The sequence below is a fragment of the Gigantopelta aegis genome, chromosome 4 (assembly GCF_016097555.1).
Source record: "Gigantopelta aegis isolate Gae_Host chromosome 4, Gae_host_genome, whole genome shotgun sequence".
Taxonomy (NCBI): domain Eukaryota; kingdom Metazoa; phylum Mollusca; class Gastropoda; order Neomphalida; family Peltospiridae; genus Gigantopelta; species Gigantopelta aegis.
Window position 1 is genome coordinate 62,829,969 of NC_054702.1, and position 26,540 is coordinate 62,856,508.

A 26,540-nucleotide genomic window follows, 5' to 3' on the forward strand; every position below is an offset into this window, starting at 1 on the left:
AACATTTGGTAACTGACATAGTCTAGAGAGGACACCCGCTACATCTTTCCATTAGTAGCAAGGGATCTTTTATATGCACATACCACGGTCTTTGACCAGTTATGGTGCATTGGTTGGAACAAGAAAAAAACCCAGTTAACTAAATGGATTCATCGAACATGCACCTCAGGCGAGAACTCAACCGACAGCTAAATCCCGCTCCGACCACTACAGTAAGCACAACACTTTATATTTGCCAAATTTATTGTTATATAAGTTTTCCATTCCTGTTATTAGGAAAGTTCCAAAAATTGCACCCACACGTTCCAATTAAGCAACGCGGTGCGTAATTACGTAATCATGTTGTCAGCAGTCTTGCCCTCACTTTTCGTTCCTTGGACAAGCTCGCAACCCATGACAAGGACAGTTAAAACAGAAACCTCCCGTTATTTATTTATGTAGTGAACATGTTTATGTTTGATTAAGGGTGTCCCAATTACAAACAATAACGCTTGTTAAATAGTAAATTAGCAAACTTGTAATTATAATCTTGTAATTGTTTAGAATATATATATTACAAATATTGCTATTAAAATTTTCGTCTTTTCTTATCTACATTAATAATTAACTTAATATGTTTTCTTGAATATTTAAAATGCGGTCTAGTTCTCACGATAACAGGACACTTATAGGTAACAATGACAATGAAAAATAATATGGTGATTAAAAAAATAAAATCTTTATTCACATTAATCACACATTATGTCTACCAATAAAAGATATTTGTGACAGTGAAGTGCCATATATTAACAGTTAATGAGTTTATGTTACAAATCGCTAACCACAACAGCTGTGTCCCTCTGTTATTTACTTGTCGCCGAGAAACTATGACGTCACAGGTACTCGACGACTTGTTGTGGCATTCCTTTCTGCGTTCACGAACTGGAAGGAGTAAGTAAAGATTTTCACTAGTCGTTTGTAATTGTCAACTAAACCAATACATCTTATAACAGAATAACATTAGTTACATATTTTTTTGTAAAAGTTAATACTAATAAATATTGCAAAATTCATTACATTCATTAAATTTGAAGTTCGGTCCGGCATCAGGATGGTGTCTACTTTTGTATAACTTTATGCAACGCCAGGTTAAATATTTATTTATTTATTTATTGGCTTATTTAATTTCTGGAAGACGAATGGGGCATATTTTAATATATTTATTATTTTGAATATTGCTGGGATGTCATGGCCTGCAATGTATTTACAGGGCTGTAGCAGTGTAGGAATGGTGTCGGAAGTTCCGGAGGGAGGAGCGGGCAGGGGACCGACACAATCCCTACCGGGGGCAGTTTCTAGTAGGGGAGACACAAGCCCGTTTTTTTATATCATTATTTATATAGAGTAGGACAAGAAAAAAACATTTACATTTTCGTTCTCACGCGGCCCGCCTATTTTCCACGGACATGATTTGATTTGCAGTGGACTGAGTGGTTTCTAACGACGCTATCTTAAAGTAGCATCATCCGTTTTGTGAATCATGTGTAGTAGAATTTAAAAATTAGTTATACATATTATATTAAAACTGTTAGTAAGATTACTGTTAATAATACTAAACAAAATTAACCTTGTTCAATCAAATAATTGTTTGTAGTTACAAACAATTCTATGATGTAGCTTTTTATTCATACATAGCCTACATAAATGTGATGTGGTTGTTTTGTTTTGTTTTTAAATATCCGACGTTACCCCCCCCCCCCCCCCCCCCCGATTTTGGTTTGTAGAGTTAGGGTTAGAGTTAGATTTACATGTAGTTAGAGTTAGGGTTAATTTTTAGGTTAGAGTGAGCTACGTTCCCTCTTTATACATGTATCAGTATAATGGGGGGTAACCAGCAGATATCTTTCCATTAGGGGCCATTCAGCATTTGTTATACCCCCATGTAACATAAAAAAAATTGTAATGCTAAGGCCATTTCAGGAGGTTGATCTTCAGCTCGCCTTAATTTTGTTCACGGCGAACAAAATTAAAAAGTTAAAGTTTGTTTTGTTTAATGATACCAATAGAGCACATTGATTAATTAATCATCGGCTATTGGGTGTGAAACATTTGGTAATTCTAACTCATAATCATCAGACGAAACCTGCTACATTTTTCCATTAGAAGCAAGGGATCTTTTATATGCACTTTCCCACAAATAGGAAAGCACATACTACGGCCTTTGACCAGTTGTGGTGCACTAGTTGGAACGAGAGAAAAAACCAATAAGTTAAATGAATCCACTGAGGTGGTTTCATCCTTTGACACAACCACTTCAGGTGTGTGCTCAACCAACTGAGCTAAATCTCACCCATTCATTGTGAAGACTTCATAGTAAAACATATTAACAAAAGAATAGCCAAATATAGAAATAAAAAGTTTAAAAAACATCTCCATGAGCTGACAACTGTCTTAGTCTGTCGTTTAAGTATACTTTTAAAATACTTACATTTGATTATGATTTTGGAGCAGGACGTAGCCCAGTGGTTCAGCGCTCACTCCATGCAGGATCGGTGTAGGATTGATCCCTGTCGGTGGGCCTATTGGGCTATTTCTCGTTCCAGCCAGTGTACCACGACTGGTAGATCTTAGGTCATGGTATGTACTATCCTGTCTGTGGGATGATGCATATAAAAGATCCCTTGCTTCTAATATTAATAAAAAAGAGTAGCCCTTGAACTGGCAACAATGGGTTTCCTCTCTCAATATCTGTGTGGTTCTTAACCATATGTCTGACGTAGTGCTGCAACGATATACCGGTATATCGCGATGATCCATCAGCTCGATACGAACCGCGGTACAGTTTTGTGTATCGCGATTTTTACACGTTATTGTTTTCTTGTATCTTATTTGACAAACAAACAGAAAGTGTGCAAATAACCATGCATACCACTCGTCTGTTTACGCGGTGACTTTAACTTAGCGATGGCACGAACTGGGAGCAGGCGAAAAAGTACATGCTTTTTAGCCTAGGAGATCATATCGAAGTCGATATAGTAAAGTAAAGTTTGTTTTATTTAACAACGCCACTAGAACACATTGATTTTTTTTTTTATCTTATCATCGGCTATTGGACATCAAACATATGTCATTCTGACATTGTTTTTTAGAGGAAACCTGCTGTCGCCACATAAGCTACTCTTTTACGTCAGGCAGCAAGGGATCTTTTATATGCACCATCCCACAGACAGGGTAGTACATACCACGGCCTTTGTTACACCAGTTGTGGAGCACTGGCTGGAACGAGAAATAGACCAATGTGTCCACCGACGGGGATCGATCCTAGACCGACCGCGCATCAAGCGAACGCCTTACCACTGGGCTACCGGTCACCCCTCGATATAGGTGACCGTCTAGTATGTGGAATATTTGTCATTGTAATGTTGGTTTGGGTTTTTTTCTCACGATTTTTGTCTGGACAAAACGTAGGGGAAATCTACCGGTAATTAAAGGTAGGTCCTAGTAGAGTACAAAAATGTTCCCTGGAGTTATCTCAAGCTGTCAAATGTCCCAATGGTGTTATCTGTTATTAACTTTCTGGACACAGTACTGAATACTCGTACGTTATATATATATATATATGGTAATTAAAATTCATACATTTTATTCCTTTCATTTATTTATTTCATTATGTTAAATTTACACAATTGGATTTGTTTCGCTTCTGCCTTCATTAAACAAATCCATAAATATCAGATATATATCGCAATACATACTGCAATACGGTTTGTCGTATTGCAATATATCGCAATACGGTTTTGATCGTATCGTTGCACCCCTAGTCTGACACCATATAACTGTAAATAAAATGTGTTGAGTGCATCGTTAAATAAAACATTTCTTTCTTTGATTATGATTTAAATTCTTATTTAAGGTTGTCTTAGCACTGACTGATCTGCAGAGGCTAGTTCAGCTTTTCTCTCATTAAATTTTGCACATTACTTAAAACTTGCTTTTTAATTAATTTGAGTAAATCCAGTTTGTTTTTGGTTGTCCTAGTTTTTGTTGTAGCTCAAACTTGCCTTTATGCCACAGAGAATTTTAAAGTGCATACATATAGCCTACCATTTTGTGAACTAGAGCAGCCTGGTTTAAAGGGACATAGCCTAGTTTTTAAACCACTAACGCATATTTTATTTACTACTATAACCACTTTTGATATCGTAAATCATATTTTACTTAGATTTTATTGTTTAGATTATAAATTTCTGTACATTCGAAGTGTTTTTGGTCATCCTGGTGTTTTTAATATCTCATATTTTTTAAAACGCACGTGCATCTGATAAGTAACAGTTATGGAGTCGAGTTTTAGTCTGTTTTTAGAGGGTATTTCACCATTTCAAAGTCATAGACTCATGTTTCACTCAATTGTAACTTTATCCAAATGTGTTACAGTTTTGTAGATTAACTAAACTTCATGTTAATTTTCACGGGTTGAAACTAGGGTATGTCCCTTTAAGCTGTCATTTGACAAATTGCCAAACATTGGAGTAGGGGTGGGGGCAAGGAGGAATGTACCCCCCACTTTGTAGCAGCAGCGATGGTTTTTATATATATTTACATGTATTTATATATATGCATGTGTCCCCCCGCGTTTGGCACCTTCTTACGTCCGTGCCAAATGCAAATTAAAGTTGAATTTGGCAACTTATATTTCAGTGTTATTTTGCCAAAAAGCTCATTTAAAAATCACTTATCATTTGTAAATCTACTACTATTTTGTATGGACCACTTTGGAAGATTTTGTACTCTACATAATTTTTGCCAGTTAAAACACATTAGTGGTTTTCATAACATCACTAGTGCTGGACTAACAAATGCAATGAGCTCCACATATTCAGGGCCCCACATATTCAGGGGCCCAGCATATCAACTCGTTATTTTTTTATATCTAGAGCACATTACAGCTAATAGATTACAACTGCAATTATAGGCAGTTTTCTTTTATGACTATGTAAGCCTACAGTAGTATGGGGATAGTGCATGTGTAATATGCTACGGTTTTGCTATGGCCCCACAACTGCTTAATCTGATATTGTACAGCACTGGAGAAATGTGTCAGTCAGCCAAAATATATACGATTAGATTTTTATAAAGAACCTCAGTTTTGTTATATTCTGTCTGGCTAATGGGAATTTGCATTTGGTTAAAGATTTTGACCAAATTTGCCAAATGTTTCATAATGTTTGTTGTTCAGCTTAAACCTGCTGGTCATTGACTTTAATTGATTTTTTTTCCTGGTATTTTTCAGATTAATTAAAACAGTATACCTGAAGAATGTTTCCAGTTGTAGAAGTATTAAAATGTCCTTGAACTGAAGACATGTGCTATTAATACTTAGTCATAAATGTTGCTATGCAAGATGTGATGGTGAGATCATCGGAAAAATTAACCAACCAACATTTGTGAGTTAAACATTAAACTTTTGATATGGGGTGTGGCTCCTCGACAGTTGGGGTCAGCCCAGATGGACATGTGGATGGTCAGAATGGACAGATGAATGGTCATGTTACTACAGGAACAAAGAAAAAGCAGAACATAGTGACTGACAGCAACGGGAACAGACAGGATATATCCTCCAACAACCCAGGTAGTATTTTTATTGACAATATAATTAAACCAGTTACTTAAATTACAAATCCACCTAATGGAACAGAACAGAATATATAAAATTTTGCTTTGCAACATATTTTAAATTATATTTCATTAGGTGGTGGTGTGGGATGTAGGCCAGTGAACAAAGATGGTTCATAGGATCAATTAGCCATTGCTCCAAGCAGCACCCCACAACTGGTACATCAAAGGCCATGGTATGTGCTGTCCTGGCTATGGGAAAGTACATATAAAAGACTCCTTGCAAGCTGCTTTTAGTAGGAATAGCAGGATAGCAGGACCATAGCAAGATTTTTTTGGGTGGGGGCAGATGAATTCTTGGAACAAACAAGCATGGAAGGTGCAAGACACTGGGGGTTCTTTGGCCATGCTCTATCCCTCCACACCCCTAGAAAATTTTAAAATGTAGAGGCTCTAAAATATCATTTTGCAGCTATTTTAGAGAGGTTGCATACTTAAAACGTTGATATCAATAACCAGTAAGATAAGTTCATGCAAAATAAGTTCATGCAATAAATAGGAACTGGAAGCAAAAACAATGTATTTGAGGTTCTGTATATTTATTAAAAACTTTGTTTTCTGTAGAACTTATGAGCTCAAACAGCATTAGCGTTGCCAAGAAATGTAAATTTATAGGATTGATGTCACTTAACAAAGCATAGTGCATGTGTGTCCAGTATGGATTTTTAGCATCCAGTATGGGTATTTAGCATCATATTTGGCTTTTTGTGTATAAGACTATTATTATTGTTCAATCACATGGTATAAAGGAGGCGATTTGATTAAAACAGATATATAGAAGATATATATAGCTGTATAATATAAGACAAATAGCTACTTATTACAAGCCAACCAGCCTTGGTAGTGTAGTGGTTAAGCCATCAGACTTAAAGCTGGTAGGTACTGGGTTCACATCCTGGTGCCATGCAGAGCAAGTTTAATGCCTCAGTGGTTCGATTGAGTAGGTTTGCTTGTATACAGAGTTATATGAATTTATCCATATGTAGTTATTGTGTATTGTTTTATCCTTCATGTTTTAATCACGGGTGCAGAAATGGAAAATATTTAACTATAGCCTGCCGGAACAGGACCAACTAAAATTTACTAGCCCGCCAGAACTTCTACTAGTCCACCAATCTATAGAACAATATATTGTTAGCAATATTATAATATACAGTGTCTTCATTTCCAATTAAATACTAGTATATAGATATATTGATAAAACATTAATTATTAATGACACCTGGTAAGTGATCAGCATTACGTGTCAAACGAAACCGAAGAGACAGGTAGACCGTCGGGCTGGTAGTTCCATTTTTTTAAATCGTCCGTAAGAATGTTTACTCACATTTGGCGAGCGGGCGAGTACTTTCTACAGTCCTGTTTAATAGACTGGTGGAATCCTAGTTTTGTTACTTGTGTTTGTTAGTAATACAGTGAAACCCCACTAAGATGGACATCCACAGGTCCAAGTTAAAAAAAAATGTAGATCCAGTTTTGAAGGGTTTGAATTTTCTAAGTAGTTACAAACTCATATTCTGCACTGCTAATTGGGGTTTCTGCTGCATTAGTACATGTCTACCCTAAAATAATAATTAATAATTTGCAGTAACTTGAGCAACTAATGAGAATCTCCATGAATAACTGGTTTTAGCCATAATTTCAATATTTCCCTTGAACTTAGGTGATATGCAAATTTGTTTTCCAGATTTTTTTGCACAATGTTTTGAGATATTGAGCTGAAATTTTGTTTATAGCTTTATCATGTACTGTTTTAGATTAAAATTGACTTTCATGGTGATTTATCAATTTTTGACCCAGTTATGGTCCTTGAACTTAGGAGATACGAAAATGTTTTTTCCATGTTTTCTTTTGGCAGTGCCTCAATGTTTTGTGTAATGCTTCATCATGTTCTGTTAGAGATCATTTTTGACTTTCATGGCAATTAAAACAAAATTCACAGAGTTATGGCCCTTGAATTTAGGAGATACAAAAGTATGTTGGGCCCAGTAGGGGACGTCACATGTATTGCTTTAGTGGTACTGTCAGAATGCTTGTTTTAATTAGGCAAAATATTTTGTTAGTTAGAAATAACTGCCATTTTTGAAGTTTAATAGATAATTTGACAAAATGTTCTGCTGACCTAGCTCTGTTGGTTGAGTGCTAGCCTGAGGTGCTTGCATCACAGAATCAAACCACCTTGACCTTGGTGGATCCATTCAAATGATTGGGGTTTTTTTTCTTGTTCCAACCAGGGCACCACATCTGGTTAAAGGCTGTGGTATGTGCTTTCCTGTCTGTGGGAAAGTGCATGTTAAAGATTCCTTGCTGCTAATGGAATAATGTAGCAGGTTTTCTCTGATGACTATGTGTCAGAATTACTAAATGTTTGACATCCAATAGCCAATGATTAAAGTGCTCTAGTGGTGTCGTTAAACAATAAAACTTTAACTTTGTAGGCCTACACCGTACATAATTTGTGGTACATCTTGACAACCCCCTTCCCATGTGATCATTTCTGAAACAGCCTATTACGATAGCTAATATGAAAAAAAAGAAGAACAAATATAAAACAAAAAGATCGCCTATTAAATTTATACACGATGTCGGAGCGGGACGTAGCCCAGTGGTTCAGCACTCACTCGATGCACGATCGGTGTGGGATCAATCCCCGTCGGTGGGCCCATTGGGTTATTTCTCGTTCCAACCAGTGCACCACGACTGGTATATCAAAGGCTGTGGTATGTACTACCCTGTCTGTGGGATGGTGCATATAAAAGATCCCTTGCTGCTAATAAAAAAAGAGAGCCCATAAAGTGGCGACAGCGGGTTTCCTTTCTCAATATCTGAGTGGTCCTTAAACATATGTCTGACGCCATATAACCGTAAATAAAATGTGTCCAGTGCGTCATTAAATAAAACATTTCTTTCTTTATACAAGATGTCTTTCATTTCCTAGTAATATTGAGGGTTTGTATGACAGATGTTTTCACAAAATAGGGTAAATTATTAATGTGAAGTATATGTAGCAGAACAACCGCGTGTGTTGGTGGAATTGTATATTATACATGTAGAAATAGTCTTTGCTCTGTATGCTTACAGTATTAAATGTAATGGAAAAACAGCGTTGCAGAAGCCTATTGTCTTGTGTGAATCAATCTGTTTACTTCAAACATAACATCATCACCATGGTAGCAGTTGTTGACATAGTGATTGTAATGGTTATTAAAGGAAGATACAATTAAAAGTGGTTGCTTGATATACTTTACTGTGTGTATAACTATGCACCTAGAAGTGACAATGTCATTCAGTAGTGGGACATTCCCCATTCCATTAAAAGTTAAAATCTGTTTTGTTTAACACCACTGGAGCACATTGATTAAACATTGGATGTCAAACATCAGTTGGTAATTCTGACATGTAGTCTTTAGAGGAAACCAGCTACATTTTTCCTTCGGTAGGAGGGGATCTTTAAAACCGGTATGCACTTTTTTCCCCCAAGATATCACATACCACAGCCTTTGATATATATCAATTGTAGGGTACTGGTTGAGACAGTGGGAAAAAAACATTGGATCTGCCGAGGTAGTTTGATCTTACGAACCAGGTACCTCAGGCTAGCACTCTTCAAACTCAACTAAATTGTGCCATCACCCAAAACCACCCCCTCCCCATTGAGTGTTCCATGACTAACATATAAAAAAGACACATCTCTTGTTTTATGCAAGTAAATGACATGCATGTCCATTAGCTTTAAACATGAGCATAAGCCAATAAGTGAAAGTCTGGATTTATGGCCTGTCACTAATTAAGCATTGTGCACACACTGATACAGTTTGGAATTCTTACTTGGCCATTTTGTATATTTTGTGGTCTGTTTATATAAGAATTGTTTGTCTCATTTTTTGTGAATTTATGGATGTATAAGTCACAAATTGTATAAAATCGCGTAGCATAGCAAAGCGACATTATACTAAATTTGTGACAGTTATACATCAATAAGTTCACAACAAAATTATAAACAATTTTTATATTTACAAACAGCACAACTTATTTATTTAAAAATACACATAATTCATTTTTGACATTCCATATTTTTTCAATACTTTATCCATTGGAGCATGTCACCCCCCCCCCCCCCCCCCCCCCCCCAAACATTGCTTCCTATAGTTCCCTATTACAATTTGAGCACAAGCAGCTGAACACACCATAATTAGTTAAAATATGCATAAATCAGCTTCTAATGTTCTTTTCATGACCTGTTTTAGATAATGAATTCTCAGCTGGTGTAATGATGTAATTTTCTGATGTTTATCGAAGGATAACATTCAGTCTTTGTGCGACGTTGTTCAATCAGAATAGAGTAAATCGTACAACAGCTGAAAGATTGTAGTTGTGTTTGTGCATTGCCCAAGCATCTTGTGTATACCGCAACCAGTAAACAAATATCTTCCATGGTTTACATGGTCATAATGGGTTATCCAAAAACTAAATGGGTTACCTCAACTTGTTGTGTAACCCATAAATGGTTTTCACATTTTTGTTTTGTTAGAGGTCTGTGTGTTTTAGTATTACAAATATTCCACCTCAAACAAGTGTAGAAAACAGTAACATCAGTAGAAGTGTGAGTGATCTTGCAGTATGAACTGAAAGCAAGTTTCTAGTTACGTCAAATGGTAGAAAGGTGCCAGAAAGCAGTGGTTGAAAAAAAATGACTAGCACACAACCCCAGATACATGTAATGCATCATTTGTATTGCTTAATTAGTCTCGTCATTTAGAAAGTAGATGGTTTTTGCTACCTGTTGATTACATCATTCTGTAAACAAAGGTAGTATGTGATGTCAAGTAACTTGAAACATTAACTAAAGCCCGCTTTAGGGATTAATTTTCTTGAGAAACCATTTACAAAAGGACTCCTGCCAGAAACTGTTACATGTAGTCTGCCATCCTCCAAATACTGCTGATAACATTGAAAATATAATATTAGAACCTAAAACATTTTATTTTGTAGTGCCGAGGGGCATTGCCTTCGAAGTATGTCTAGATGACCGGCCAACTGCTAGTCTCATTGCCAAGCATCCTCCAAGACTAAAGGTAGGTGCTGATGTAATCTAGTATTCTAAAAATCTCACCTTATTGACAGTCCAGTGATAAAAACTCTGTAAATTCATAAATTAATTTGGGATATTATACTTCTGGGTCCTAAACAGTACAAACAGAATAAAGATATGTTGCTTCTTTTGAACATGTATCAGTAATACAACAAATCATGGAATCATAACAAATGATTAACTACATGTAGCTCTATGTTAAATTTGTTAATTATTAAACTTTGGCCACTCAAGGTTAGTTAGTCAATGCAGGAATATATATTTAAAAAACAAGAAAAACAAGCAAATATTTCACACCATGATTTCTTTTTTTTGATTGGTCAACAGATAACACCTATATTGAGACCTCCGTAACTTAACAGTAGAAAAACAGATGCAGTAGACTGAGTAGTAATAATACTAAATAATAGAATTTGATAATATAATATTATACATTGACCAAATATATAAAGTTAAATTATATATATATACGCAAAGAAAGAGAGAAGAGAATTGAGAAAATGTGGAGGAAAGAGTAGCATACAAACACTGTTTGGAGAATATTACCCGGTAAAAGCCATATAAATTCAGTTAAGACAAAATGCTATTCTAACAACATATCTAATCGTAGATTGCTTGGTGTTATATTTCAGAAATTAGAACCCTTGAACCTGCCAAAGCTCACTCCAGAAATGCTGGCACAAAAGCAGAAGCTAGCTGATGAAAAACGAGAATTGGTAAGTAACTTCAATACATTTTTTAATCAAACTAAAGTTCTCTGATCAGTGTATCTTCAAGAAGATACTGGGTTAATTCTGCACTCTCTATCTCAATGGTTCTAAGATTGATCAAGCACATTTCATGTATCCTTGTAGTGGCGACAGTGGGTTTCCTCTAAAAATCTGTGTGGTCCTTAACCATATGTCTGACGCCATATAACCGTAAATAAAATGTGTTGAGTGCGTCGTTAAATAAAACATTTCTTTCTTTCTTTCCTCTGAGTTAGCACATGTTCCAACCATTATACTGTGACTGATATATGAATGGCTCTCTATATATATGTCTGCTTTTTAGGAAGACTTGTATTAGCCTTTGCTGCTAATTACCACAATGGTTGGTTGCACTTTTTTGTTCTAGCAGGAAAATGGTCACCTGTACAAGATTAAAAGAATCCTTTATATGTGTCCATGTGGGACATGGCTATTCCACCAGAGGGTACATAATAATTTGTTGTCAGGGATGAGGCTTGCCAAGTCCCTGACATCATATTATGTACCCAAGGGTGGAATAGTCCTGTTCCACATGGATACACATAATGGAGGATTATTTTTCTCCCATCCATAGATGAAAAACAAGCATTTTGGGAAAACTTGAAAAACCTACATTTATTATTTTTTATCTTACAATAAAATAATCATAACCATTCAAACGATTGTACCCAAAAATGGTTTATACTGAAAGTATAAACTGCAAATGATAGTATAATTTCATTATGAATGCAGGTTTCCTTGTTTTTATGAAATATAAAAAGCATTTCTTGCGTTATTTTGCCGTTTATGTGACGTCACCCATTGTTCATATCAGCTCAAACTATAGAAGTCACATGGTCATGCAAGAACGATTTATTCCGCATGGGCTGACATTATGGAATACGTCTGTCTTGCATGGCTAGGGATGGGAGAAACATGTCTCTGTGAATTATATATTGTAAACAGTAACATCTAAATTCTACCGATGCCATTTACAAGTCCAGACAAAAACCAGATAGAAACATCTGTGGGATGCGTTTTGTTGTTATATCTGTCAGTGCACATTTTTCACTGGATTAATGCAAGAATGTCATATTTTCACAAATTCTGTATTGAGAAAAACAAGCATAAAATAAGTTACATTTTGAATTTATATTCTTTATGTACGTCATGCCTTATCCTGATTAAATGATAGGACAGAAAAATATCTGTGCTTTTTTTTTCTAAATTGACACCAGCAACCTGCCAATAAATTTTAAATAAAACATGAAAATATATTGAACAATTTTGCTTTGTGATACACATATATGACATTTTAGCACCAAATTTGGTTGTACAAGAGGAGTGACAACATTAAATTAGTAGAGTTACATAAGAACCATCATCCAGAAAGGTCAATGTTAAGATGGGTGAACCATTTGATAACCTTTGTCAGTATTAATCTTTTGAAAAACACTTTTTGTAGGCATTACAAAAAAAAATAAAGAAATCTCAGAAATCATCAAAACGACGCAATGAGCTGCTAAAAGCAAGAGAATTTGAGGAACAACGTCGGCGAGAAGAACAAATGAAGGTTGTAATCATATTTGTTTAATGTGTAGTTAAAATTTATGTATGTTTATGGGACTATAGGTTTTGACCTTCTGTTTGTCTGTCTGTCCATCAGTCTGTCCATCTATCCACATAGTTTTCCAGATGTATTTTCGCAATGCCTCAAGAGATTGAGATGAAATTTTGTGTATATAGCTTTATCATAATGTGTTACAGATCAAGTTTGACTTTCATGGGGATTGACACTTTTTTGACAGTTATGTCCATTGAATTTAGAAGATACGAAATTTTTTATTATTATATTTTAATGGGTGCCCAGCCATGTTGGCATCAGGTTTAATGAAAAGGCAGATTCAGCTGCCACGTCTGCTTTAGATTTGCCTCATGCCGGGGTTAGTGTGCCTTATACTGATTTTAAATATAGTATCAACCAATTTATCTTTTCGACTTGGCAACATGATTAGGATGGTGCGGTTGTGAACAAGCTTCATGTTATCAAGCCAGTCTCGGGAAAGTGGCAGTCCTATAAACAGTGCAGGAAGGATGAAATAGTCTTGTGTCGTGCTCGTATTGGTCATACCTACTTGACCCATTCATTTATCTTGAAGAAAAGTCCTCCACCTCAGTGTGAGCACTGTCAGCGTACTCTGACAGTACGCCACATTTTGGTGGAGTTTAAGCATCTGACAGAAACTAGAAAAGATAACGAAATGTGATGGAATCATTCTATCCCATCCAGAACTTATATTACAGCTTCTATGTGATACTGACTTTTATTCTAAATTTTAATTGTATCTACTATCTGTGATATTTGTATTTTTTGCACAGTTCTTTACACTGTGTTGTAATTTAACTGTTGAATTTATATTGATGTTTTGCCTTTTTCCAATAGCTGATCTATTTTTCGTGCTGGGGTGTCATTAAACATTCATTCATTCCTGGATATTTGATATTTTATGTAATATAATTATGTTTATAAATAAATCAAGTTTGTTTTGTTTAATGACACCACTAGAGCACATTGATTTATTAATTATCGGCTATTGGTTGTCATATAGTCTTAGAAAGGAAACCTGCTACATTTTCCATTAGTAGCAAGGAATCTTTTATATGCACCATCACACAGACAGGATAGCACATACCACAGCCTTTGATATATCAGTCGATCCCAAACCAACCACGTATCAAGCGAGCCCTTTACCTCTGGGCTTCGTCCCACCCCAATTATGTTTATAGTGCTAATACTAATTACTAATACTGATGTGGTGGCAACATGTTCTTTAAACTTTCTTTATTAACATCTTAATAGATGTTGTGAATTTAGAGTGTATACTGGTATGTTTATAGTGTGCCCTTATTAACAGATTATGGAGCAGCTCAAATTGGCAGAGTTGAAGAGGGAAGCTAAGCTGGAGGAAATTAAAGAAAGACAGAGATTGAAGGAAGAACGAGCACGGAGAGCTAGAGAAAAGGTTTCATTTGTCTCTAGTTTATGTTACAACTGCACTGGCCACAAAATAGGTTTTAACACTTGTAGTTAAAGCATCACCGAAGTAATGTCCCAGGCCCAAATCTCGCCGGCGAAGTGAACATTTTCTTTGCCAAAGTCTGTTCAAGTCACCATGTTATTAGCAGTAGTGAGAAATTGAAGTTAACGTAACGACACATTATCAGCTACTTAATAATATCACATTTTCAATGAAACATACAATTGTTTTGTTTAAATTAGTAGTATTTTATATCAGAATATTATTATATAGAACCAAGTGTATAATTCAGAATTTTTCCGAATGAACGCGGAATATGGTAAAACATGAAATGTCCAAATAAATGTTCACTTCATCTAGTTTTATCAATCGTCTCCCCTTTCTTTGAGGAAAGGAGAAGTCATTTCTAATTTTTCAATTCTAGATTAGGGCCTGATGTCTGTAAAGTGGATGATTATAACATTTTTCGGAACTTTTAAGCTATTTTACGTGAAAAGTTGAGGAGATCATTAGAGACCATTTAATGTTTTTCTACCTCTTTTCCACTTATTGACTGAACTCAAATATGCTTTTGAAATTAAAAAGTAAATAGAAAATATTCTGTCATTTTAATTATGTTTTCTTTTTTTAACTGAATTGACTGACTAGTAGTACTAGCCATAATGTTGTCATAAAGGTAATGTAAATATAATTCAGCACCCACAATGTACTTGTAATAAAGAAGATCTCCAATTTTTATCGCATTTCATAAGCAAATATTACCTGAACAGTTGGCATGTCACTGTCCACGTCATCTGATCAAGGGAGGTAACTGGCCGACCTTGGAAACTAATGGATATTAGTATCACATAAAACTGCATTCTTGATTTTTATTTTTATATTTCTTTTTCTACAGGCAAAGCGTTTACAAGGGGATCCAGATGTTTCATTAGATGTGGAGAAAGATGAGACATATAATAACAGTGACAGTAAGAGCATGTTGTTGGGTTTTTTATAAACAGTCAAACTTCGATAACTCGATCTTGAAGGGGATGAGGAAATAGTTTGAGTTTCAGGGAATTTGACTTTTTAAAATTAATATATAAGAGTTCAAATTTGAGTGCAGTTGGATGATTTTGCTTAATATTGTGAGAAGCATGTACTTCACTGCTTACCTCTTAACTCTGAAAAGTATGCATCCTCAGTTGAAAGGCGAATTAAAATATAACTGTCACCCCACCCTTTTTGTTGGCATTTTACGACGTCTGTGATACATTTATTTTACGTATATTATAAAAGTAAGTAAATAACAACACAAAAACGATAACCCATATGAAGGAAGTAAATGATATAATGAATGTTGATGTATTTTGCAGATGTCAAAATATGGTAGAACGTAACTAACAAATAAAACACTGAATGCCGAATAACACTCAGTACATTTGTTTTTCACACAGTTATTTTAAATTATTTAAATTATTTTAAATAAGAAAAATCATTAAAAAGCACTAATTTATTTTTTAAAAAGAAGAAGAAAGAGCACAAACAATTATTACAAGTGTGCTTTTTGATGTTAACCAGACTGTCTCTAATTATGTATTACGTAGCAAGGGTCTCCGCCATGTACGAACACCCACAGCCAAACACAGGAACAGTTTGTCCCACTTAGTCGGCAATCTATTATTCTGTAATCCGCGACAGCCCAGACCACCCGAGACAGGTGCACTTCGTCTGATTGACAATTCATTCATCTTTAAAATACTATCGGCACAGACAGTTTGATCAATTCACACGCGTCACGTTTTGGAGGTGTATAAGGCGGGTCCAAAGAATTAGGTCGAGATATTGAGTTTATCGAGTGTTCGAAGTTTGAGTTTTCGAAGGCTGTTATTACTAGTTTGTATAGCAATTCGGCCGGGACCGTCACTTCATGTTGAGAAATCAAAACTTTTGAGAGATCACAGGTGGAGTTATCCAAGTTTGATTGTACTTAGTATATTTTGTGTGTAATTGTATCTTCTGTGTCTGCAAGTTTGATGGCAGGATATATTTGCAGAGTGTGCCAGATGAGATGGGCCTACAAACAGACAGGATTTTTTTTTTTAATTAAAAAAATATATGTAATAATAATCACATAAAATCTAGAACTGTGTAAAATTTATTGGGTGGGATGCAGTTTAGTGGAAGTTCTTTTTCGAGTTGTAATGGATTGCAGGTTCAGTCCACCGTGGTGGACCCATTGTATCAAGGTATTTTCTTCCATCTTGGGACAGGTTGTAGCTCAATGCTAGAGTACCTGTCTGAGGTGCGAAGAGTTGCAGGATCAATTGTCCTAAATGAACTCATATTTTTCCAGTGCCCATAGTTGGTTATGTACTGTCACGGCAATGTAATTAAAATTAGCTCCACTGGTTAATTACTATTACCTGTGGATCTAACAGCACCCCGTTGGAGCTCATGTCCAGTTGACCTTTCATTCGACCAATCAAAACCTTACTTGCAAAATCATGCCAATGATTTTAAAAGAATTTGAAAACATTCGGGATTATGTCGTGGGTATAGGAAATGATTCGGGTGAATTACAAAGTATGCTGGAAACTAATTTTAATATAAAATTTTATATAAAAAAATTTTAAAGCCAAAAAAAAAAATGTGATGGTATAGCCATAAAATCTCTTTATACTAGTATATAATCCAGAGTTTATTACTGCACTTTCCCCCATTTTTTAATGTTGAAATAGACCAACAAGTTTGACTATTGCATAAATAGTCTCGCCCGATATTTTTAGAGTTTGTATGCTCCTAAATAACACTATAAAAGGCGAAGTGTTATTGGTCGATATTTAAATTGTTATTTATAGATGAAATATCACCTGGACATGGGAGTCCACGCAATGCTGTTAGATCTACTGGTAGACCAGTAGAGTTAATTTTAATTGGATTGCTGTCATGACTACAGATTTTCGAAGCTATCCTAGTGCTATGATATGGTAAAACCATCATAGGGTATAACGTCACTGTGGTGTGTGTTGTAGTGATGTCATAGCCTACAACAATTTCACAATATTGTAGCATAGAGATAGCCATAAACATTTGGGCCCTGTCCTGCACTGTGATAAAATATTTAAATCTAAATGAACCTCTTTCATTTTCAGCTGGATCTTGGTTAGACGAAGACAATGAAAGAAGTCGTAAAAAGTTGAAACCTCTCAATTTGCGGCCGACAGTTAGTACAAGCACAATTGACAGTTTTGAAAATGCGTTTCAGCGGCCTCCTGGTCTAAATCATGCACATGCACATGGTGATGATTTCTTTGATTCCTGATGATATTTTGAATTTAAATATTTTTATTTTAAGCTCATTGCCATAGGAGATGGATACTGTAGCCCATCCATATATATATATATGCATGTGTTTGCACATGCAAAAACTGGTCACCATCTTAACTACTCTAACAGACATAAATATAATGTTTAAACATCGAACATCCAAGTGGTTATGGGATGGGTAACTCAACAATGATTTATTTATTTTTATATGCCCATCTTTATTATGTTGTACTATGGTATGGTGTAGTCCTTCCATTAACTGTTCTTGTCTGGACCACATCTTGGGTACCAATGAATGCAAGACCATCAAACCTTAAAAGCAGTTGGGATGGGGTTGTGTTGTATACGATTACTAGGTGACTGTGACCTATTTTTCAGCTTATTACATATTAAGATGAATCTTTATCTGGGGCATATCTTCCTTATCAATGTGTATGGGATCATCAAATCTTGCATGCAAATACAACCTTGGATATCAGTGTCACACACCATTACTAGGTCACTGAGACTTACTTTTCAGGGATTACTGCACAATAAAGGAAATCCCTTGTACAGGCCATAATATCTTCCTCGTTAATCCATGCAGGACCACAAACTTTGCACACAGTAACAACTTGGGATGCGGTTATGTTGCATTCCATCACTAGGTCACTAAGACCTAATTTTCATGGTTTACTGCATATTAGGAAAAAGGTTTTCTCTCTATATCTTACTAATTCATGAGCAACCATCAAACCATGCATGCAAGAACAACTTAGGATGGCAGTGTGCTGTGTACCATTACTACAGTATTATTCCTATTTGTAGCGCCCGGGCGCAATGCAAAACACAAAGGGGGCGCGCTAATTAGAATAATAGAACACGTTTCGTAATACGTGTGAAAAATCCTCGTATCAAACTGTCAATGCGTCTGGCTCGCTTAGACATCAAAAGCTTTGCGGCCGAGTCACTCCACCAGTGACGTTTTCTTGTTGAAATGACGTAGCGTACCGTACATCGTCAGCTGATTTATCAAAATACATGGTACTGTGCACGTAGGCATATAGGGCCTGCGGAGTGTATTTGAAAGTGGGGTGGGGAGGGGTGTGTGATTGAGACCCCTCATACTTGCCCACTTCATTTTGTCACCCAGTCTGAATATATTTTAAACGGTGTTACGGTGTCGGTGTAAATACCTACCGGTATGTTTGTACTTCCGGTTTTGAACAGCGTTAACGGAGTGTCGTGCGTTCATTCTGCGTGGAGATAACAGCGACATACATTTGATAAACGACATGTGTGACATACTGTTCGCCCATACTAGTGTTGTAGTGCTTCACCTGTTTGGATTTTATTTGTTTACCGATTATTGTCATTGCAAGTCGGCAGTTTTACTATTTTACGGGTACCGTTTCATGATACACTTCTCGTGATCATAGGGGGCACTTATATTAGAGGGGGCGCTACAAATAGGAACAATACGGTAGGTCACTAAGACCTATGTTTCATGGTTGTAGATGATAGATCTTCGTCTTTTACTAGGTCACCCAGATCTGCTTTTCATTGTTCTAAATAACTGACCTATTATTTATATATATATATATATATATATATATATATATATATATAAACATATAAACATAATTTGTCTAATTAACATTTCATACAAGAACTGTTTCTTCCCCAATGTCTCTGTGGTACTGGTGCTACAAAACTTTTCCCATTATACGGTAATACAGAACAATAACTTCATTAATCAGACAGCACCTTCTCCAGTGAGTGCAGTATCATCAGTAGTTGGTCCAAAACAAACTGTTAATCCATCCCATTGCACAAATTTCACATAATTATAATCCAGTGATGCATTTAACACTTTTATTTATTTATGTGTGAGCTTCTCTATCTAACTCCTGATGGGCATATCATGTACCTCACCTGTACTCTTACTTTTATCATATTTTTGTAAATTGTACTAGAAATGTTTCATTTCAAACTACTCTCCGGACCAGAATAATCTTCCCTTTAAGCCATTATGAATGTTTAACAAATTTGGCATATGCAGCTTATGCACTGGGGCATTGACGGCATATTTTAACTTGCTTGTTGTCTTATTAGGTATTGAAGGTCATTGTTTTTTATCAATGCACACTTTCAGTCAGTTGTTTTATTCTTTTAACCTTAACAGGTTTTGCATCCCTTAATAATGTATTGTAACATTTTAAGTGCTAAAAGTATTTGTGAGGTGCTGTCATACATCACTGTAATGTGAAAATAACTTGACCATTATTACCCACAACCTGTGATTTATTACAAATGTTAACTATGATGTAATAGCTTCACAGTCGATATTAATAACATTCAACAAGGTCAGTTACAATGATGTTAAATGATGTCAATTTCACAAACCACAACTGCTGCAATACAGACTACATCAGAAGTGTGCCATAACATTGTTCAATGTATTGCTATAACCCACGCTATAAAGATAGCATGGGAAAATATATTTATATTTACAACCGTTTATCGTAAACCATGTGAAAATGTATTTGTCTGTAATGCAGTGATTTGTTTTCGTTTTCATTAAATACAACTTTGAATGCAAGATGTAATGTTATTTTCACAAACATCAGTCACAAAACAACTAATAGTCTAGACTTAAATCTAGCAGTCTTCTCATTAGACGCATAATGTTTATGCATAAGATAGCCGGATAACTTTTGTTTTCAGTTTTTTATATTGTGCTAATAGTACATAGACTTTCTACAATTATCTTTATTGTGATTGAATTTCTAATGTTATTTAGTGTTTAATTAAGTTTAAAAAAAAATATTTATCACCCAAATTTGAAATCTGTAATAAAGTAATCCATTAATAATTATGGCTATGACATGACAGAAAATTATAAAAGCTGATGAAATATGGCACAGCCCTGTTTAAAATTACAATCAGATGTGTCTATATATTTTTTTTTTAACATAGACAGATTTAATGGAAATAGTTGATTAAAAAACCCAAAGATTCTGGCCCAAGGTGATTCTCCATGCCATCTTCTTAATTTTAACGAGGATTAACAGATGTGTTCATACATTTCTTTCACTAGTGATACAGCTATTACTAGAATAGGAACTTTTATGGGGAGTTTTGATCATTATTTAATAGAAGGAATATAATCGACAAATTTTCTGAAGTTTTAAAAGTACAATAACTTACTGATCTTTAAAGTTGTTTTGCCAGGGTATTTTGTTTTGTTATGTACTCTCATGTTGTGCCTTATAAAGAAAAAAGTGCACATGATACATGAGAAAATATGCTATTTGTTAAATAAACTGCTTTGGTTTTTATAAATTGATATGAATAAACTTCAAATGCAATAATGGATATCACCAAAAAGACAAAAGATTGAACATATAATTAAATATAGACATACATACATACATTTGTCCATGAATGTGCCATAATGTTTATTTTTATGTTGTCTTAGTTATCATTCATAATGATGTCTTATTTGGTTTAATTTTGAATTGGATAACAAAATTGATTCTGTAATTTTTTAGAGATGAGTTCTTTACTAATAAAGTATTGATTGTTCAGATTAATTTAATGACTGTTTTTGTAGAGCAGTATTGTGTTTGTTTCATCTGACATTTATACAAATTAGTATTATGAAGCAGGGTCCAATATGGTGTAATTAATAAACTCTAAATTTATGTTTCATTCGAACAATTGATATAACATGTATACACAGTGGCGGATCCAGAAAATCCATTTAGGGGGGCCCCATTGACATGAGGCGGAATGCCAAGGTAACTTTGGGGGAGGTTTGGAGGGGGATCATAAAAAAACTATCGCAAAATTTATGGGGGACCCAGCAGCTTAGTTTTCTTTTTGGGTTTTTTGGTGGGAGAGATGCTTTAAGAAATGTTATTAAAGGTTAACTTTATAATAAAATTGTTGAACTGTCTTACAAAATGCCTATGCTAAACAGTCCAAACTTTAATCAAAATAAAAACAATGATGACATCATTATTCATACATGTATGTATGCGAGTCATTATCGATAATTTAAAGTATGTATAGGGTTTTTTTAAATCACAAAATGTCACAATTCAAGGTAGTTAACTCGGTGATACTTTTTCCTTTAGCCACAACCATTTAATGCAGGATTTTCAATAAAAAAAAATGTTTTTATCGTAATTGAAGTAGCCTCTTAGTTTTGGAAATAAAAGATATGAAATGTCATCTGATATTTGACTACAACTTGGCAAAACATTGTTTTGTCTGGTTTTAATTTTATTATAAATTAAACCCTTAAATGATTTATCTTTACTTTACAAATTTAAATATTGTGGAATTGTCAAATTCTTATGCTGTTTTACTGTGATAGTAACATTTACAAATGAACGAAGTCTATAGCCCTGAATAAGACCAGTTAAAACTAATGGATGTCCCATCACTGATGACCTCTTTTATATGTTAAAAGACTATTAAACTAGTCTGGGCTAGTTTTAGTGCATTAAAAAATATCCCCTCCAGCTAACTGAAAAATATAGCAGCTTTTTTTATAAATTACCAAATGTTTAACATTGAGTAGCTGCAATCCATGTGATCTAGTAGTGCTGCTAAACAAAAGAAACTTTAAAGGGTTTTTATTTTTTCAGTTAATTTTAACTTTCCATCATGTACACATTTTTAGTTTCAAGATTTGTGTTAGATTGTTAAACTGTTAATAGATATTGTTTCAGTCTGTTGTATATAAGGCCAAATTAGCCATTACAGAAATATTTTAATTTTTTATTAATAAGTTAGGCTGGTTACCACTGGGTTTTAAGGATTATAGACATTTTTGGTTAATTGTGTAACTGTCCGTCCTCCTAAACACATAGTCACAAAAACGATAGTGATGAGGAGGATGAATTTACAAGTAGATATAACGTAATAAAGACTAATGAGTTGTTTTGAGATCAGTGTAAAAATACACTTAGTTGCATTGTATACCAAATACAAGACATCTGGGCCCGTGATTATAAAATGTTTAGAAATTTGCTAATGACGTCACATGCATACAATTTGTATAGTGTTGTCATGACATTAGTGTCAGACTCTATTAGAGGCTCGAGTTTTAGACTCTTGAAAGTTTTATAAGCACCAGGCCTGGTGTATGAGTATCAGACAGCGAAAAGAGCTGTTAGAAATCAAACATTTAGCCAAATAAGGGCTATTATACATGTTTGCTCATTCTATTTTTATAATACAATATTAATGAAGTCGAACTGTGATATTAGCAATATATAAATTGCTTCAATTGCAGTATTATTGAAATTGTGATACATGTATCAAGCAATGATAGTATTTAATTTTTAGTACATGTACATGTACATGTATTACAGAAGTCAAGACGTTAATCACACACATTATTTAGAATTGTTAATGTTATATATTTAAACTCCGACTGTGATATTAGGCACAGATAGTATTATAATTATAGTCCAAGTTGTGGTATTAGATGCTCTAGCATTCACAATTCAGTCAAGATGTATAGAATTATGTTTACAGTATGTTATTATATTAGTCTTACCTATTATAGTATTGATGAAACAGGGTCATGACGAAGCATAGCCTTTTTATTTTATATATTGATGTGATGTTTGTGCATTTGTTTATTCATATGATGTGTTATTTATATATATATTTGTCTCACTCTTTGTTCATACATAATGATATTCCATAAGTGTCGGAAGCAGAATGTGGTGGGGGGGGGGGGGGGGCACAGCCCAGGGGTACAGTGTTGGGGTGCACACACCCCTGAATTCTGAAGTGCCCTTTAAACTCAATGTGTAGCAAATGAATAGTTAATTTTCATGTTCAGTGGAGAACATGTAATATCTTGGACAGCTTTATGTTTTGATGGAGGGGAGTATTACCATGTATAATGATATAATGCATGTTAGTGCACTTTTGAATATTGTAGGTGCATTTTTTAAATGTAGCACTCCTCCCTGATATTGTAGAAGCCCTTTTTAAGTGGTATACCTCCTCCCTGAAAAAAAATCTGATATAAATCCTTGCACTGCCGCCCCTCTCCCCCTCTCCCCCCCCCTCCCCTCTGTAGCCTATCATTTGAAAATCATTTTTTCAACTATTCCCACCCCACCCCATTTGCTGTCATCTTCCGATGCCTATGTATTTCAGTGTGAAATTTAAATGTAACATATTGGGTGGGTGTGAATATATTTATTTTTGTGATGTTTTGTTGTGGAGGTCTTTTGCCACCTACAGACATAGTAATGATTTAATTGGCTGTTTATAGCACCTAAATCTATCCAAGATTGTAATCACTAGATGTCAATTAAACCACAGAATAAAAATATCTTAAATTAGTCTGATAACAATTACTAATACAGATTCATTATAGTAAAGAAGGAAATTTGTACAGGTCACAAGAATATAAGTTGTAGTTTTGCATCCAAAGTTCAAAACTCATAACCTAGGATATATACATGTATAGTATGGATATTTTTACATTTCACTGAATATTTCTATAAGAAGAAAAAAAGACAATTGAAAAGAATCTTTGTTAAACAAATTCAAGAAATTGGGACAGCTATTTACATACCTATGGAATGTACACAGGAAGCTATACAGAGCTCGGACATGATGATGGCACTAATGGCAATGATACAAACCATCATAGGTAAGGGTCTTTACTGATGGCTGTTTTTTGCTACTAGATAAAAATTATTCCCATTTGTTGAAGGAATAATTTTGTTTTGTTAGTTTTAAAATTACTGTAGGCCAGACTAAAATTGCCATACATGTGTATGTGAGCGATTTGCATATGGCAGAAATATTGGTAACAAATTCTCAACTTTGAGCCCTGCATTGGTCGATTAACTACGCAAAAAGCGACTGACCAAGCTAATTGTCTGACACATAGACCAATCTCCACGACCACTTGCCATGGTTTCAAAGGATGATATACTAGTAATCTTTTAACTTAATGCTTGTTGTGCAGTACAGTACTTTCGTAAAATAATATTGTATGACTAATGAAAAATTTTCGGATCGGATTTCAGACATGGGCAGTGGATGCAAATCAGCTTTCATTCTCATGGCCTTACATGACATTGTAACCAATAGAAACAGAAAAATTCCATCCTCTATGATTAAAAAGAAATTTTAGTGAAACTGTGTTCGTTTTGTTTGGTTTAATGATTGCAGCAAGCTTTTATTCATTTGCACTTCTTACTCATTCTGTTTTCTTACTATGATGGTTGGGTGGGAACGTTCATGTGATCTTATCCCATGACAATACACCATATTGGCTGAGAGTGCAGGCAGACGAATGGTCACACCAAGCTATTAACCACTAATACACACTACAACAGGCCGACCAACTTTCCGGAATTTTCATCACGTACTCGGAATTCTGGAATTGATGCCAAATATCCGGATTTTTTTTCAAATTCACAATTAATTTTTTTAAGCAATTAATTCTTATTACATTCTGCATTCTTAGAATTAAATATCTTTATCACTCACTCCGTTTTATCTAGTTTTGTGCCATTACCAAGGCCGCGGGCGTGTGTCTATTGTCAACAGCCGACCAATGAAAATGTCGAGTAAACTGAAGCCATATATGAAAATTTTCTTTCTTATTTTATCGGCTATTGGAGGTCAACCATATGGTCATTGTGACACTTTTTTTTTTTAGAGGAAACCTGCTGTCGCCACATAGGGTACTCTTTTATGACAGGCAGCAAGGGATCTTTTATTTGCGCTTCCCACAGGCAGGATAGCACAAACCATGGCAAGGTTTGGAGTCGGTATCTGGATTAAAAATCCCATGCCTCGACTGGGATCCGAACCCAGTACCTACCAGCCTGTAGACCGATGGCCTAACCACAACGCCACCGAGGCCGGTAAATAATGTGGGTAGCAGACGTTTCACCCCCGAACCAGTTCGCCACAAATCAGTTCGAACCCACTACATACATATGATGAAATAGTGCATATATGGCAATGTACCTACATAAAAATAACATTGGTCCCAAGTTTGTTTGTCACTTTATTGCTTATCTGTAGGTGGGAGTCTTAAACTGTAATATAATATTTACTAACAAAGTGGGGGTTTTGTGTGAACTTGTTGATTTTTGGTGTGTAGGTTGGGGGGGTGGGTGGGAGTGGGGGGGTCTTTTTATGAGGAAGTTCCAGTTCACATATAAATAATGATATACTCATTTGTATTATCATTTTGCAAATATATGTCAAACAAAACATTTTTCGCACTGTTTAAAAGTATTTTTAAGAAAATGACGTTTTCGCGCGCTTGAAATTATTGTTTTGAAAAAGATGTTGGCGCGCATAAAAATTAGAATATCAGAAAATTCCAGAAAAATATTTCCATTAGGTTGGTCGCCCTGCTACAAGAAGAAACCCGACAGCACCCCCTTCCAACATTTTGGTTAAATATGTAGGTGCCGACGGGTTTTTTCTGTAGTATGTGTCAAGTATTTGTTATCACCTTATCAGTGAACTCAAAATGATATGTAAGGATATGATGTAATGATATTTAACATCAAACAAAGTTATTGTTGTACAAGAGTGGGAATATTGGCCTACCCAGTGGTTTCGATATAGAGTGGTCTCTTGCCGAGAGGGCGATAACCATTCAACTCTCGAATAGCAGAGTACTCGGGCTAACCAAGTTGCAAGCAAGCAACTATTATTTTTTGATTTGTCAAG

At 35.0% G+C, this 26,540-nt stretch overlaps 1 protein-coding gene and 1 non-coding gene across 2 annotated transcripts; one reads left to right on the forward strand and one right to left on the reverse strand.

The window, feature by feature from the left end:
* Positions 1-279: 279 nt before the first annotated feature.
* On the reverse strand, positions 280-407 carry LOC121372787. Its single transcript, XR_005958001.1, has one exon. It is a non-coding gene; the product is annotated as a U4atac minor spliceosomal RNA (small nuclear RNA).
* A 319-nt stretch (positions 408-726) lies between these two features.
* LOC121370894 (uncharacterized protein CCDC198-like) lies at positions 727-24,983 on the forward strand. The gene is made up of 8 exons (XM_041496425.1): positions 727-930; positions 5,270-5,608; positions 10,645-10,727; positions 11,377-11,460; positions 12,938-13,045; positions 14,388-14,495; positions 15,406-15,478; positions 17,645-24,983. The coding sequence occupies exons 2-8, from the start codon at positions 5,449-5,451 to the stop codon at positions 17,812-17,814; spliced, it is 786 nt and encodes a 261-aa protein (XP_041352359.1). The 5' UTR covers positions 727-930; positions 5,270-5,448; the 3' UTR covers positions 17,815-24,983.
* The last annotated feature ends 1,557 nt before the right edge of the window (positions 24,984-26,540 follow it).

Coding starts and splice junctions, on each gene's coding strand:
- LOC121370894 (XM_041496425.1), top strand. CDS start 5,449: ATGGGGTGTGGCTCCTCGACAGTTGGGGTCAGCCCAGATGGACATGTG. Junction 5,609..10,644: donor TATATCCTCCAACAACCCAG/GTAGTATTTTTA, acceptor TTTATTTTGTAG/TGCCGAGGGGCATTGCCTTC. Junction 15,479..17,644: donor GACATATAATAACAGTGACA/GTAAGAGCATGT, acceptor TTTCATTTTCAG/CTGGATCTTGGTTAGACGAA.